Below are 14,011 nucleotides of genomic sequence, written 5' to 3'. Positions count from 1 at the left end.
ATCTTAGTTCTTTGAATTAAATGTTAATTTTCATTCATACTGTGTATATGTATATACGTATGACTTACTACATTCCAAAACCGTTAATTTAATACCAACAGGAAGACCGGCTGAGCACTCCTCTCCCATTAAGGCGGAAGACACGAGGCTCGTTCAAGTACGTTCTTTCGCGTGATGTTTTTCTCGCAAGGTTTCTTACATAACACAGATCCTTAATATTTTCCTCCACAACAAGGAACTAAATGAATATGATATACTATAAAGACGAAATATGCACTTTAAAAAGTCGAGAGATGATTTCGCGAAGGTTATAATGTACGAGTTACAATTTAACTTAAACATAACATTCCGCAGGTATTTTTAACATGGCCTGTAAATAAATTTAAAAAATGTTTTCACAAAATATTAATAAACTAGCGATCCGGCCCGGCTTCGCACGGGTGCTATTTATTAATAAAGAAAATGGTATGATATAAATATATATTTTTTTATAATTGGGTAATTAGTTCCCGCGTTTGCCCCCTACGTACAAACGCATAAATTTTACCTCTTTATAATATTACTAGAGATAAGTCTTATTACTCGCTGGAGAGAACACAGTTCGTGAAAAAAGCGCGGAGTTACTATTAATTGATTTTAATGTTGAATGAATAGTTAGAGTCAATGGAAAGTATGTTAACTACTTAACAGCACTTTGTATGTTCGAAAGCTTGTTTATAATTTTAATTAATAAATAAAATATTAAGAGGATAAATAACTATTAATAATAATAACTATCTTATCTAACAAACGAATAATTTTGATAGCACATTCCAAAAACGATATATTATGAATCATTTTGATAATTAATTTAAAAAACGAATTAAGTATTATTATTTAATACGGTCGAGATTTAACGTACCAGTACATTTTTACTTTACTTACGTAAACATAAAGTATATGCGGTCAAAAATAAAATGCGTTGTTTTTTATATATATTCTAATAGAGACCTATATCATTCGAAAAATTATCGAAACAAGCAAGCTTTAGGCGCAAATAGAAAAATAAAAGTAAATAATTAAGATAAATTAATTTTAATTTTTTTGTCGTGTCATCACGCCTATTCATTTCGAATTTCATAAGCAGCCCGTAAATGTCCCACTGCTGGGATAAAGGCCTCCTCTCCCTTTGAGGAGAAGGTTTGGAGCATATTCCACCACGCTGCTCCAATGCGGGTTGGCGGAATACACATGTGGCTGAATTTCGTTGAAATTAGACACATGCAGGTTTCCTCACGATGTTTTCCTTCACCGCCGAGCACGAGATGAATTATAAACACAAATTAAGCACATGAAATTTCAGTGGTGCCTGCCTGGGTTTGAACCCGAAATCATCGGTTAAGATGCACGCGTTCTAACCACTGGGCCATCTCGGCTCTTTATTTCGAATTTCAAATCTCAAAAATTCTAAAGTGAATTAAATATTATATGAAATATGTATCAGATTTCAGAGCGTCACATCGGAGATCAGTACATACATATATCACGAGCGAGAGGTCGTCGACACGAACATATGATTAGGTAAACGAACGCGTTCACGTCAACTGTCAAATGTCCCACGTAGAACAATGTACGACCTTCGTTACGCCGTGCTCGTTAGATCTTTGATGATAGCTACAATGTATGCTATCGAAACATAGAAATTAACGTTGCCATTTTTGTATTTAAAATTATAAATGTTATAAATGTTGTATTATTCTCTAAATTCAATAGCTTTATTAAACATAGGAACAGAAGTACTCGAGGCACAGCTAAAGCGAGTTTCATTTGAAATTATTCACACGGACAATTATGAATATCTGATAAAACTACAACATCGTTTTATTATAAAGCACTGCGGCTTTACTCGCGTGAAATCAATAAAACTTTACCTATAGCACCGTCACGTCCTATTTTACCCCTTCGAGGGGTCAATAAAAAAAAAGTATTTTCACAGGAATCAAACTATTTACATACCAAATTTAATCTAAATCAATTTAGCTGTTTAAGTGTGACAGACAAACTTATGGATTTATAATATTAGTACAGATTCCCTTATCTATATATTATTATATAATGATAATGTTCAATACCATTATCCATATAAATGACTCTTCTAAGTGTTCACGTAACTACTCCACAGTATTATTTAAAACAAAATACGTAGTCTCACAACATTGTTAATTTTTCATTACATTTATAATGAGCAGGTGAAAATGAACGTTTACATAATACGATTCTAGTTCTGAGATGTATTACATACAACGTCTCTATTTGATACACCGGTTTAAACCAGTTTTAGAGTTATCCATACTAATTTATGTATAAATTAAGAATTATTAATACGAAAACGAGATGATAATCGAAAGCTAAGCTCCTTACATACATGTATAGTATATGTTTTGTGTAATTAATGTTGTATATCTTATTAAAAGAGACGAAAGGCCGATAATCCGCCAGACAGCACGTCTTAATGTCTCCACTGGTGACAGGAGGGCTGGTTAATATTTCTTTCAGACAATCGGATTTGCAATTCAACGGGATTACACTGCTAGCATTCTCGCCCCATCCCTGCACTCATGTTCAGTCATTAATTTTAGTGCGTCTTTTATGATGTTCGAAATAAGAGAAATGTTTTAAACAAATTTGGTTATTGAGTCAATCTTATCAAGCAGATATCACTTAATTTTTTTTTTATTGAATTCTACATGTTTATATTTTATACCTAATCAAAATCTATTCTATTAAATTTAAATTTAATATTATTCCATTGCACCGAACTCTAGATTCGAATGTGAAGATTTGAATTTATCAACAGACAAATCATACATATGTAACTTTATTATAGAAAAAAAAAAATACTAAACCCCAAGGAATACTGACTGTGCAGTCGGAATTTTGGAATGGATAGTCCGATGATCTCAATATTATGTTATACGGTCAGCACTCAAACGTTACGGTAACAGGTAACTTAAAACTGTCCAGTCATGTGTTTTCACGTCATAATCAGAGGTAAAGAATGAATCACTGTTCCATGAAATACTAACTAACACCATTGCCATGATCTTACATCACCATTTTGCTTATACGATATATATACTTAATATTAGGTCGATATTTTCTTCGTTGGAATATGGTTGGAAATATAAAATTTATGACGTAGCATTGTTTTTATTATATTTAAATAATATAAACAGCAAGCCTACTCATGTCACCCAAAAATAATCCAAATTCAATAAACTAGATAACTTTGGCACCAGCACCGTGGTGGATCTGGGCAAAAATGAAGGCAGCAGATGTGATCCACATATACAAAGATGTAAAGCTATAAACATTTAAATACTTATAAAAACTCAACTAACGGTCATTAGCATTTTTTATATGAATACGATTTTAAAAGTCGTTGCGGTCTTACGGTATTATTGACGTATTATCAATTAAAAGAAACCAAATTAAGTATACGACTGTAAAAAATAGTCACACTTGTGCATAAATAATCTAAATTCTAATCTTTGAATGAAATATTCGTATGAGTTTAATTTGTAGCTTTTAAATATTCATAATGTTATGAAATACCATACCACTAGCCCCTGAATGTCTATCTAGGCTATATTTATTTCTTCTTAATAACGTTTGAACACATATAATCACGTCGAAACACAACAAGGACCCAGGGAGATCTCAGCTGCCAAATAAGATTTTTAAGGCTTATAGTCCAAAACTTGACTGTTATCGGGGAGACGCGCGACGCAAGGATTTTTTGCACCTTTCGTTTCCTGTACCCCGGATGAAGACGAGCCTGGTTTGAAGGTTAGTCTGTTAGACACGCTGTTCGAAAGCTTCTTGTTGGATACATGTGGCAGAATTTCATAAGACTCTGAAGGTTTTCTAACAGGGTTTTCCTTCATCACCCAGCACGAGATGCAATTAATCAAGCAAAAGGAAATCCAATGATATTTGGAACTCTTCACTTTTGGTTTCGGTTACAGAGCGGCCGCTGAGACATTCCTGTTCTATCGTTTATTGACGTTGATAAATACCAGTGCCATTAATGTTTACATTGAATTTTTTTAAAAGTTGTAAATAAACGTTAAAAATATACTGTTACACGTTTTTCTATAAAGTGAGGTCTTCAAGGTTTCCACTAAGATAAGAATCTGGCATTTAAGCTAACTTATATGTGTGCTATTATAATTACAATACCTAGTATATACGATTTGTATAAATTATCTTGCTTTTTTAGAATAATTATTAATTTATATATTTTTTTATTAGTTACAAAAAAAATATATCGAATCTTGAATCGATGTGATCATGGTAGTAATACCTTGTAGCTTCTAGTACTCTTTAGAACTTTATAGTGGTATTTTTTCTAAAAAATATATATTATATTTTTTGCATTTTATTCAACGATTCGGAATTATTGTTAGTCGGATAACAATGAATGGGGTAAATATATTTTAGGTTGGGTTCAATTGAGTTATACAAAAACTTCGATTTGAGAAGGGCGACGACGCGCGACGTATTTTAGACTAACAGACAATAATTTAGAAAATTTTAAATGAACTCGATACAGAACTGCGTACCATCGTACCCAAATTATTTCTTTAAGTAATTATTTAATTACTATATTATTTAAAATATATATTTCAATTATGCAAATAAGATGATGTTGGAGGAAGGAACCTGAGGAACTTATTATTTAAGTGAGTAGAAATATTGGTTATTATTTTATTTTATCTACAGAACATATCATGTACATATATGTATTTGAATACAAGCATTAAATTTTTTTAATGGATTATAATAATTATTGCAAACAAAACATAATTATCAGTAAATTATTTAAAATAAATCATTAAAGTGGAATCAATATAGAAGGCAAATGTCCTGATTGATTAAGCTAACATAAGTGACTGGAGAGATCTTTGTTTCTTGGTAGATGATTGATAAGATTAGATTTAATGATGCTATATTATTAATTAAATTAAATAAATTAATATAAGGGAATGGTGCATACTCTTAATCTTTATGTCCATCCAATTAACCTATTTTCAAAGTATCTTTCATATTAACATACTAAAACAAATAAAGCTTAAATTTAATAAATTTGGAATTACCGTTTGTCTAAATCCACAGAAAAAAACACTAATAGTTAACACAGGTTAAAAAATTTAATATACAAAACAGATATAGCCCGCAATTATTTCTTCAATCTTATCAAACATCCAATTAAAAAATAAAACGAAACAATTTATTTACACACAAATTCCTGTTTTATACTATACTTTACATATCCTTGATACTTGAAAATTATCCAAAAATAAATATCATGTTCGGCTCACTCCGTAAGTCACATGTTTATGATGAGTCTTTTAAATAATAATCAATCAAGATACAAGTGATAATGTGTGATAGAGGAAGTGACATTGTGAGTGCGACCGTGGCCGGCTCTACGTTGACCTTAAGTCCTGTTGTTTCACTAGAGAGGAAATCATTTTCGCATTATGTGTTTCCTTTTATTTATCTTTTGTTTGTTTTACTACATATCTGTGTTGCATTAGTAATTATTTTTATCTTGTATTATAAATCTGAATTTTTATTGTCAAATTTAAATTCGCTAAGGTTCCGTTGTTGTAGTTTATTTGATGACGACTTTATATTTTATGTCAATTGTACACCTAACAAACTCATTTATTTCTTATATTAATCATTTGATGTTTAAGATACCTAATTATGACTATAGTTTTTACAGTCATAGTTGATATTATTGTTTAGTAGTTTTATTTTATATCTATTCAAATATTTAAAGTGAACAGATACAATAAACATTAGTTATTAATTTAAGATAATTTTTTTTTCTTTCTTTAATTTCGTTTATTTACTAAAATTGGTCACGGAACAAAGTTCAGTGATTATATGAATAATAATATACTTAATGTAAACTGGTTTCTAATAAGATAAAACATAAATAATAAAGGTTTTTGATAGTCATTTTCTTTTTTCAAATAAAGTCATAAAGTTCTATTTTTATTTGTTATTTTGATATTTATAAATGATTACTAAGAGGTTATTACTCTAAATTATTATCTTCCGAGTAAAAGAACAAAGTTATCAACTGATGATAAACTAACACTGATACCGATAATATTATCGTTCTTTGTGTATATAATACCAGAGATAATTTTTTTTTTATTTGTCACACTCCTTTTTCATCAAAAATAGTTTTCCAAAATTTTATGTATTTTCTTTTAATTTGTAATTGAGTTTTAAAACAATATAGCTAGTCCAATAAAATGAAAATCATTGAATGCACTCAATGTTAATTAATTGTCATTAACGTTAACAAGAGGAAAAATTTATTAACATTTAATTTGATTATCTGTTGCGCTAAACATTTAACTATATCACATGATTTGAAACCTTGATTGACTGAATTATTTGAATCATTTTTCTATTAATATTAGCAAAAAATGACAATACAAATTAGAATTTTAATTCTAATTATTGTTTGAATAAATTCTTAGAGTAATTGTATTAGGGTGCTTGGTTGTTCCTCAATATTTAGTTGAAATTTAAATTATTTCGTAGAAAAGATTTATTATTAAAAGTTCGTCAAAGTTATAGAAATTTAATTAAAAATTTTAACTTCTTAAAAGTATTCAATAGAAATTAATTTGTAAACTTACAAAAGTTTCTATGTTCTCGTACAAGACACACACAGCACTGTTTATCCTGGGAAACTAAATTTCACACAAATACGAAATGACGTGCAATCTAAACCGTAGCAGCTATCAATTGTTGATAAACTTTTATCATATCAAAGATACACATGAACACAAAGATATTTCACCTCGTACACATATGACGTCACAACAACTACCCGACCCGCGAATACACAAACAAATAGGCATTAACCAGATAATCACGGCCTAATTTCTGTTTCTTTGCAACAAGTTCGCCGCTACGTCAAAGTGAGACCAAAGTTTTCTTTGCGGATTACAACATCCCGATGCCACTCGACACTTAGACGAGGTGAAGGTCTACCGAACCGTGCATGAAACGGTGTCTCGGTCGAATCGCTTAATAAAAAGCGAGTGATAGGGAAAAGTTAACGCAACACTTACCAAATATATATGCGATGGTACTAAAAAAAATTGATTCCCTAATTCAGACTTATTAATGTAAACATATATCACATATTATACTATTATCACGTACCACAACACGATATTACACGATTTACTTAACAATTTTGTACAATTTACATTTAAACAAAACACTTTTTGACGAATTGACAAAATCGCCTCATTCATGACAAATCAACATGTCCTCCAACACTGTATCCGGTCAAGTAAACGATGATTTAAGATTAAATAGTGTTAAGTATGCTATATTACATTCATTTTTATATTTACCTTATTTTATAAATGTTGCTTTCTTTATCTTCTAAAAAACTGTATATATTTAGTACAAGGTTTAATTTTAAAATATTGTGACGATGATAATAAATGACTTCATTTTATCTGTGCCAGAACAGAATGAGCAAGCTAGTATTATCAAATTGTAACACAGATACCAAATGATGACAACCTTCGATTTAATTCAATCTTTTGATCTAAACATCAAATATTATTTGAATACTTGCTCAAAAACAAATAGATAAAAATGTCATAATAAAATATTTTTTACAATTTTTTTATGAATTCCGGACGCAATAAATATAAGGAGTATTAATGGTCTATTGTGACATTGACAGTTTAAAAAAGTATGGACGCAAAGCATGACAGCATCGGAATAAAAATAATTGAAAGTTGAAACTTGAAAATAAACGGTTATGATCTTGTTTAATGTATACTTTTGACAGGAATTTCGAATTTTAACAAAATATGAATTTTTCGAGCTTTTCGTCGAGTCCTCCAGCAATTAGCAACGTGCAAGCAGTTAGGCGCGTTAAAACATTTGTGAGTAAATGTTTGAAATGTAACTTAAGGTTATGTTTTATCATTACTAAAAAACTATTTCTTTCAGGTATTACCAGACAAATGTTTAGAAAAGCGTGTAGGCTGCGCTTGGAGACGTGGCAATCAATTTGCTATATATCCTCGAAGCCAAAATGTGAACAAAACTACATCAGAAACAGCGACCAAAACTGACGATAAAATTTTGAACGTTCGTCAAGATGTAGTTCTTTTTACGCCAATTTTACGTAAGTTAGTCAACGAAGCCAACGGAACATTCTTATCTGTACAAAAACTTGTCGAAATATCAAAAAGTTCAGACAATCAGGTTGAGTTTCTGAAACTTTCGCGCCAATATCGTTCCATCATAAGAGTGTGCATAGAAAGTCTCCAAGAAGCAGCAGAAAAGGAAACAGATGGCCTACATAAAAACACATTGGTTTCATACATAACGATTTTTTATTCCATTGAATGTATATGGCATCTATGTGAAATATTATACATAGATATCATTCCTGGAGAAGTAGTATTACCGTTTTTATTGGAATGGGTACGATTCCATTTCCCTTGTCACGAGCAGACAGCTGCACAATTGCTTGAAGCATGTGAACGAGGTTCCGAAGACCACCCTGAGTACTGGGATACAGTAGTTGGTATGGTTGTGCAGGGCAGAGTGGATGTAGCCAGAGCATTACTTAAACTACATTCTGCAGCTGATTCTAATGAGTTTAAGCTCGTGGACAATTCATTGCGAAGTATGCCAGTTTACAGTGTAAGTAAATGTAAATTTCAAAATATAGCTTATAAATATAATTCCTGTTCTAGCTGCCAAGTCCACAATATTTTCCAAACTAAATTTTAGTATACTGCTACCAGAAGCATCTGTTTGCTCAAAATTTAAAGGTGGAATGTTTTATCGATATTCTAAACATAGACAAATACAGTAGCAAGAAAATAATAAACCAATTTGAATAAACTACAAATATATTATTTTTATTCAAAACAGGTGATATTGATGACTTGCAAATAACCAAACTGCCGATTTGAGCAAAGAAATATTAACTATCTCTTACATTGCCAATGATTCACCAACCTTGGAAACTAAGATTTTATGTCCCTTGTGCCTGGAATTACACTGTCCCACTTACTCTTTTAAATGAAGCACAAAACTAAGTATTAGCAGTAGTATATATAACGAGTGGGTGGTACTTACCCTACCAGACAGACTTACAAGTAAAATTTTTTTCAGTCAGTTTAAATTAGGGCTTAAACTCTGCTATTTGAAATTATATAAAATAGTAATTTCTGCCCGCAGCTTCGCCTTCATATGAGAGGAGGTGGTACGGCTAACTAAATATTTGTAGGATTAAAGTAACCCATGTCCTATTCTTGACTAAAATTTATCTCTATGACAAATTTTTTTTTGGCCATTTTGCTGTGATTGATTAACACACATCCATCCAAACTTTCGTATTTATAATATTAAGTAAGATGAATGATGTAATTTCAGGTATATGGTGGCATGTCAACAGGCGAGTTCACAATAACATGGAAACATTGGCAAGCAGAATGTCGGTCGAAGCTGAGCAGCAGGATACTTGCACAACAGCCACAGCTTGAGCTCATCATGAGAGTGAGTGAATTTGTTTTAAAAAGTACACAAGAATACAAGACTAAATACCCCTTTATTAGGGTACAGTAATTATTGGATACTCTTTATAAAAAAGCATGATAATTTATATGAGGTTTTATATAAATTGCAATCAAAACTCTGCTTGCATCTGCTTGGAGCTCAATGCTCGCATGTGTGTCTGGTTAACAATGGGTTGTTCAAGGAAATTTATTTCACTGCCTTTGATAAAAAAACTAAACTGACAGCAAAACTAAATAATTAAAATAAATTGGTTAGATATTAAAAAAACCAACAAAAATAAAAATAAAATAAAATTTTCTACAATTATTAATGCTATTTTTATTTTATGTAAAGTTTAAAATGTATAAAATTTAAAAAGAATCATCTCAAATAGCATTACCTCAAAAACATGTTGTGTCTAATAAATAAATTAAGCAAACTATAGTTTAGGTAAATAGTATTTGAAAAAACATCTTATTTTTTTTGTGTGTTTATCGTTTATTATTAAACTGAAGGAAGAAAATTAAGAAACAAATCATGCATTAGATCTTGGTTTGTATTTTCGCCAAAAGATCTCGTAGCAGAGTGGCGCAGTGGAAGCGTGCTGGGCCCATAACCCAGAGGTCCGTGGATCGAAACCACGCTCTGCTATAACAATTTTTTATTAATATATTTTGTTTATAATCTTTTTTTTTTTAAACTGTTATTATATACAATAAAATTTCAGATGAGAGATTAATAAGTTTTTAATATTTTGTATTTAATACAAATACGATTTTTTTTAAAAATATGTTATTATTCTTATTGAAAAAAAAAAATGCCATGCTTTTCGGATATACATCATGGTCATAAATCATAGGCTATATATAATGTTTTGTAATGCTTTTATTAAATAAATAAAAACTTACATAAGCTTGTAATTTCAAATTCTAGCTAATGGTTGGCGAATACTCGGCGTTCGAGTCGATCCGACCGAAGTACAGCTCGTGGTTCGACGTGCTGGGGGGCTGGGTGCTGTTCACGGCGCCGTGGGTGCGGCGGCGCGAGCTGGGCGCGGCGGGCGCGGCGTGCGCCGGCCTGGCGCCGGCCGCGCGCTCGCACCTCGACGTCATGGTGCGCGCGCTGCTGGAGGGGGACCTGCATCAGGTGAGTGTCGCTCTGACAGAGCAGAGCCGGCCGCGCCGCGTTAGCCCCGGCCAGAATTAAAGTAATAATCAGTAATAGACTGTTATATAAGTAGTGTCATTTTTTATGTATAAAATCATAAACCGACCTTAATATTAATATTACGTCATATTAAAAAAAAATTATACATCACAATTTGGGGATAAAAAGTAGAGACATTCCGATCAGGATTGGCATAATTTGACAGTAATTTTATTTCTTTCTTTTAACAGGTGATCCATGAAATTCAGCAAATATCCGACAATGGTTGGTTTGCATCTCACTTAACAGACATTCTGTATCACTGCGGCAAATTACAAATATTAGACCATCAAACTGAGTGAGTTTCTCTCAATTTTTTCTCTTATAATAGTTTACTGTACATATAATATAAAATATATTCCACCAGTTTCTACAACATTTCTTTTGTTAGAAAGCCCTGATGTGCCTTACAGATTTAAAGAAGATATAAAAAATACAACAAACAAATAATATATAGAATTAATAGAAATAATTGGATAGTATTTGCTTTAAATCGATTTATAATATTATTTAAATTTGTAAAATAACTACTTTTCCAAGATTAATTGTTATGATAATATTGGAAAAAAAATTATTTGGCTTTTGTTTTGGTTGGAATAGTAGAACTGTAGTGCCACTTTTGCAGTTCATACCAAACACTCTCTCAATAAACAAGTTCCAAATTAATCAATGTATGGATTTAATTTTAGTGTCACGAACCGTCTACGCGACAGTCTCATCCTAGAATACGGGTCACTCTTACTGGAACATAAATCCCTGTGGTCCGTCGGCCTGTCGTATCTCGCCTCGTGCTCCCCCGAAGGCCTGAAACGAGCCGAATTGCTGCTGGAACGAATGCCAATAGAGACCGAGGCTAAAGCCATGAGAGTGATGGCCGAGGCGAAAAAGTATGGACTACTCAGTGTCGGTACGTATATATATTTTAGTAATTACAACAAACTGAATAACTCCCGTGCATAAAATCGACCCGACAAATGATAGTATAATAACACGAACATCGGTCCGGTGTGCAGCGCAGAGCATCCCGGCGTGCGTGGGCGCGCGGCGGCTGGCGGCGCGCGGCGCGGCGGGCGCGGGCGCGGCGCTGGCGTGGGGCGCGCGCGCTCGCAGCGCGGCGCTGTGCTCGCGCGCGGCGCACGCGGCCCTGCGCGCCTACTGCGACGCGCGCCCGCTGCCCGCCGCCGACCTGCTGCTGTCCGCCGGCGCCACGCTGCTCATCGACGACACGCTGCTGCTGCTCGGTGCGTTACCATATGCGGCTTACGAATGTTATGTTAAATATGCACGTAGCGTTAGGCAATATATTTAATGGTGACTTTAATTAGCTCTATAAAAGATACATATTTATTTAAATTAATGTAGTATTGTTTGTTTGTGTTATTGTGTGTCGTTAATTCGAGTTGAATTCTCATATATAATTTGTTTCTATTGCAGGAAAATACTGTGACTTTCATAGACTATATAAGAACAGGGAATTCAGGAAGGCAGCTAAACTTCTAATTTCTTTGATAACTTCCAATATTTCACCTGAATAGTGAGTATTAATAATTATTAATTTATTTCTTTGTAATGAAATACAGATTTTAACACTTTATCATTTCTTGGGTATTTTAGTTACAGATATAATTTTATTAGTAATAAATTATAAAAATTGTAGTATTATTATTTATGTCTGAAATATAATTTATTTTCCTCACTCAAGTTATTTCAATCATGTCTTTTTATCACAAAATTAATGAATAAATTGATATATATTATAAAATTTAAACCTTTTCCACTAGCTTCTGGCCTACCCTACTCTTGGACACCTTGCCCTTGCTCGAAACAGATGAACCAGTTTTATCATCAGATGACACCTATGAGATCATGCTGTGTCTCGAATTGAGGTCCACCTGCCTTAGTAGTGAGAAAGCCGACTTACTCCGGTTGGCCCTGGCTAGAAACCTTGCACGGACTGCACTTATCGATGTTGATGATGAATAATGCTTATTGAAAAGTGTACGATTGTTTTTTGCAAGCTGGATAATTATTTTAGAATGTGTATATTATTGAGAAGGAAGTGTATGTTTGAAATTGTAATGAGGATAATTTTGAATGTTTTTTTTTTTTAAGTATTACATTGATTGATGTTCACATTTGTAAGCCTCTGTAGGAAGGAGGTCAAATGGATATTCTCACTCAAACAACCTTAGAGGGGATGTCAGGTTAAATGGATTCTGTGATAGCTCCACCAGAATTGTCCTTGCTACTTATGAAGATTGTGTTTGGTGTATAAATAAAAAAAATAGTTGACAAATTCGATTGGTATAAATGATTGTATTTTCGTGCCTTTTTCCATGTCTAATTTTCTCAGTGATGATTGTAATTTTTTTTGAAGGAAGTACATTTCTATTAAAATAAAATGTGATTTTATCAAGTCAACATTTAGACTTTGTTTTATGTATATTACATGAATTCCAAATATGCAAAATTGTCCGAAATAAATATAAATATTTTATAAAGTTAATATGTAAAGTAAAATTATAAGTGCTCCAATCGATTAATGATCTGGAAAATAAATAAAAAATGAAAACCAGAAGTACTCAAACACTTTCTATATAATTTTAGTATTTATATTTGGGTTCATAATACTATTGATATCTTTATTTAAATATTTGATGTAAATGTTTTGTAGACAATTGCGAAGATTTGACGTGTATACTCTGAAAAATCTAGGTCGTGTCATTTGTGGCCATTCACTACTTTGTTTAAATAATTCCATTTAGTTCCGTGAACTAGACTTTAGAATGGTTGTATTGTTTAAAAATCTTTTAGATAAAACAGGAGAATGTTAAACAGATTGGATACTAGCAGATTTATTAAAATACTGTTCTTTCAATAATGGTACTACGTCCCAAGACCAACATTACCAACTACATATTGATAATTTTATAACATTATCGTGCATCACTAAGTAATTATTGTACAATTTTAGTAACTGAATCGTAACAAATAGTATTAATGTCGATATTGTGTACTTTAGCTTCACTTTATACATACTAAGGTTGCATACCTGTGTGTGCATTTTTGTAATTTTATACAGTTTGGAGACAAATTTCTAATGTGAGTCAATGAACTATTGTAATTCCAGATTTTATTATTAATTTACTTCTGATGAAAAATTGTTGAATAAAAATGATTTATTAATTTTTTT

General features: G+C 32.0%; 2 protein-coding genes across 3 annotated transcripts in view; one reads left to right on the top strand and one right to left on the bottom strand.

The window, feature by feature from the left end:
* The window catches only part of LOC125065577 (epsin-2), a 32,182-nt gene extending 24,852 nt beyond the window's left edge, over positions 1-7,330 (bottom strand). The window contains exon 1 of one of the 2 annotated variants that reach the window (XM_047673269.1): positions 7,146-7,330. The gene's annotated coding sequence lies outside the window, so the exon portion shown is untranslated. The remainder of the gene's footprint in view (positions 1-7,145) is intronic. The other variant, XM_047673268.1, reaches the window with a different exon arrangement.
* A 467-nt stretch (positions 7,331-7,797) lies between these two features.
* Positions 7,798-13,775, top strand: LOC125065974 (nuclear pore complex protein Nup85). Its single transcript, XM_047673840.1, has 9 exons — positions 7,798-7,982; positions 8,050-8,751; positions 9,490-9,612; positions 10,546-10,758; positions 11,010-11,116; positions 11,508-11,725; positions 11,832-12,059; positions 12,253-12,352; positions 12,600-13,775. Exons 1-9 carry the CDS (start codon positions 7,908-7,910, stop codon positions 12,799-12,801), a joined length of 1,968 nt encoding a protein of 655 aa, XP_047529796.1. The 5' UTR covers positions 7,798-7,907; the 3' UTR covers positions 12,802-13,775.
* The last annotated feature ends 236 nt before the right edge of the window (positions 13,776-14,011 follow it).

The sequence above is a fragment of the Vanessa atalanta genome, chromosome 8 (genome assembly GCF_905147765.1).
Source record: "Vanessa atalanta chromosome 8, ilVanAtal1.2, whole genome shotgun sequence".
Lineage (NCBI taxonomy): Eukaryota > Metazoa > Arthropoda > Insecta > Lepidoptera > Nymphalidae > Vanessa > Vanessa atalanta.
Note: the sequence above shows the minus strand (reverse complement) of the source record. Positions and strands in the feature narration are given on the sequence as shown.

Excerpts from the sequence above, each read along its gene's own strand:
- LOC125065974 (XM_047673840.1), top strand. The coding sequence starts at position 7,908 with ATGAATTTTTCGAGCTTTTCGTCGAGTCCTCCAGCAATTAGCAACGTG. Across the intron at positions 8,752-9,489 it reads GAAGTATGCCAGTTTACAGT|GTATATGGTGGCATGTCAAC; the intron begins GTAAGTAAATGT and ends ATGTAATTTCAG. Across the intron at positions 12,060-12,252 it reads CGACACGCTGCTGCTGCTCG|GAAAATACTGTGACTTTCAT; the intron begins GTGCGTTACCAT and ends TTTCTATTGCAG.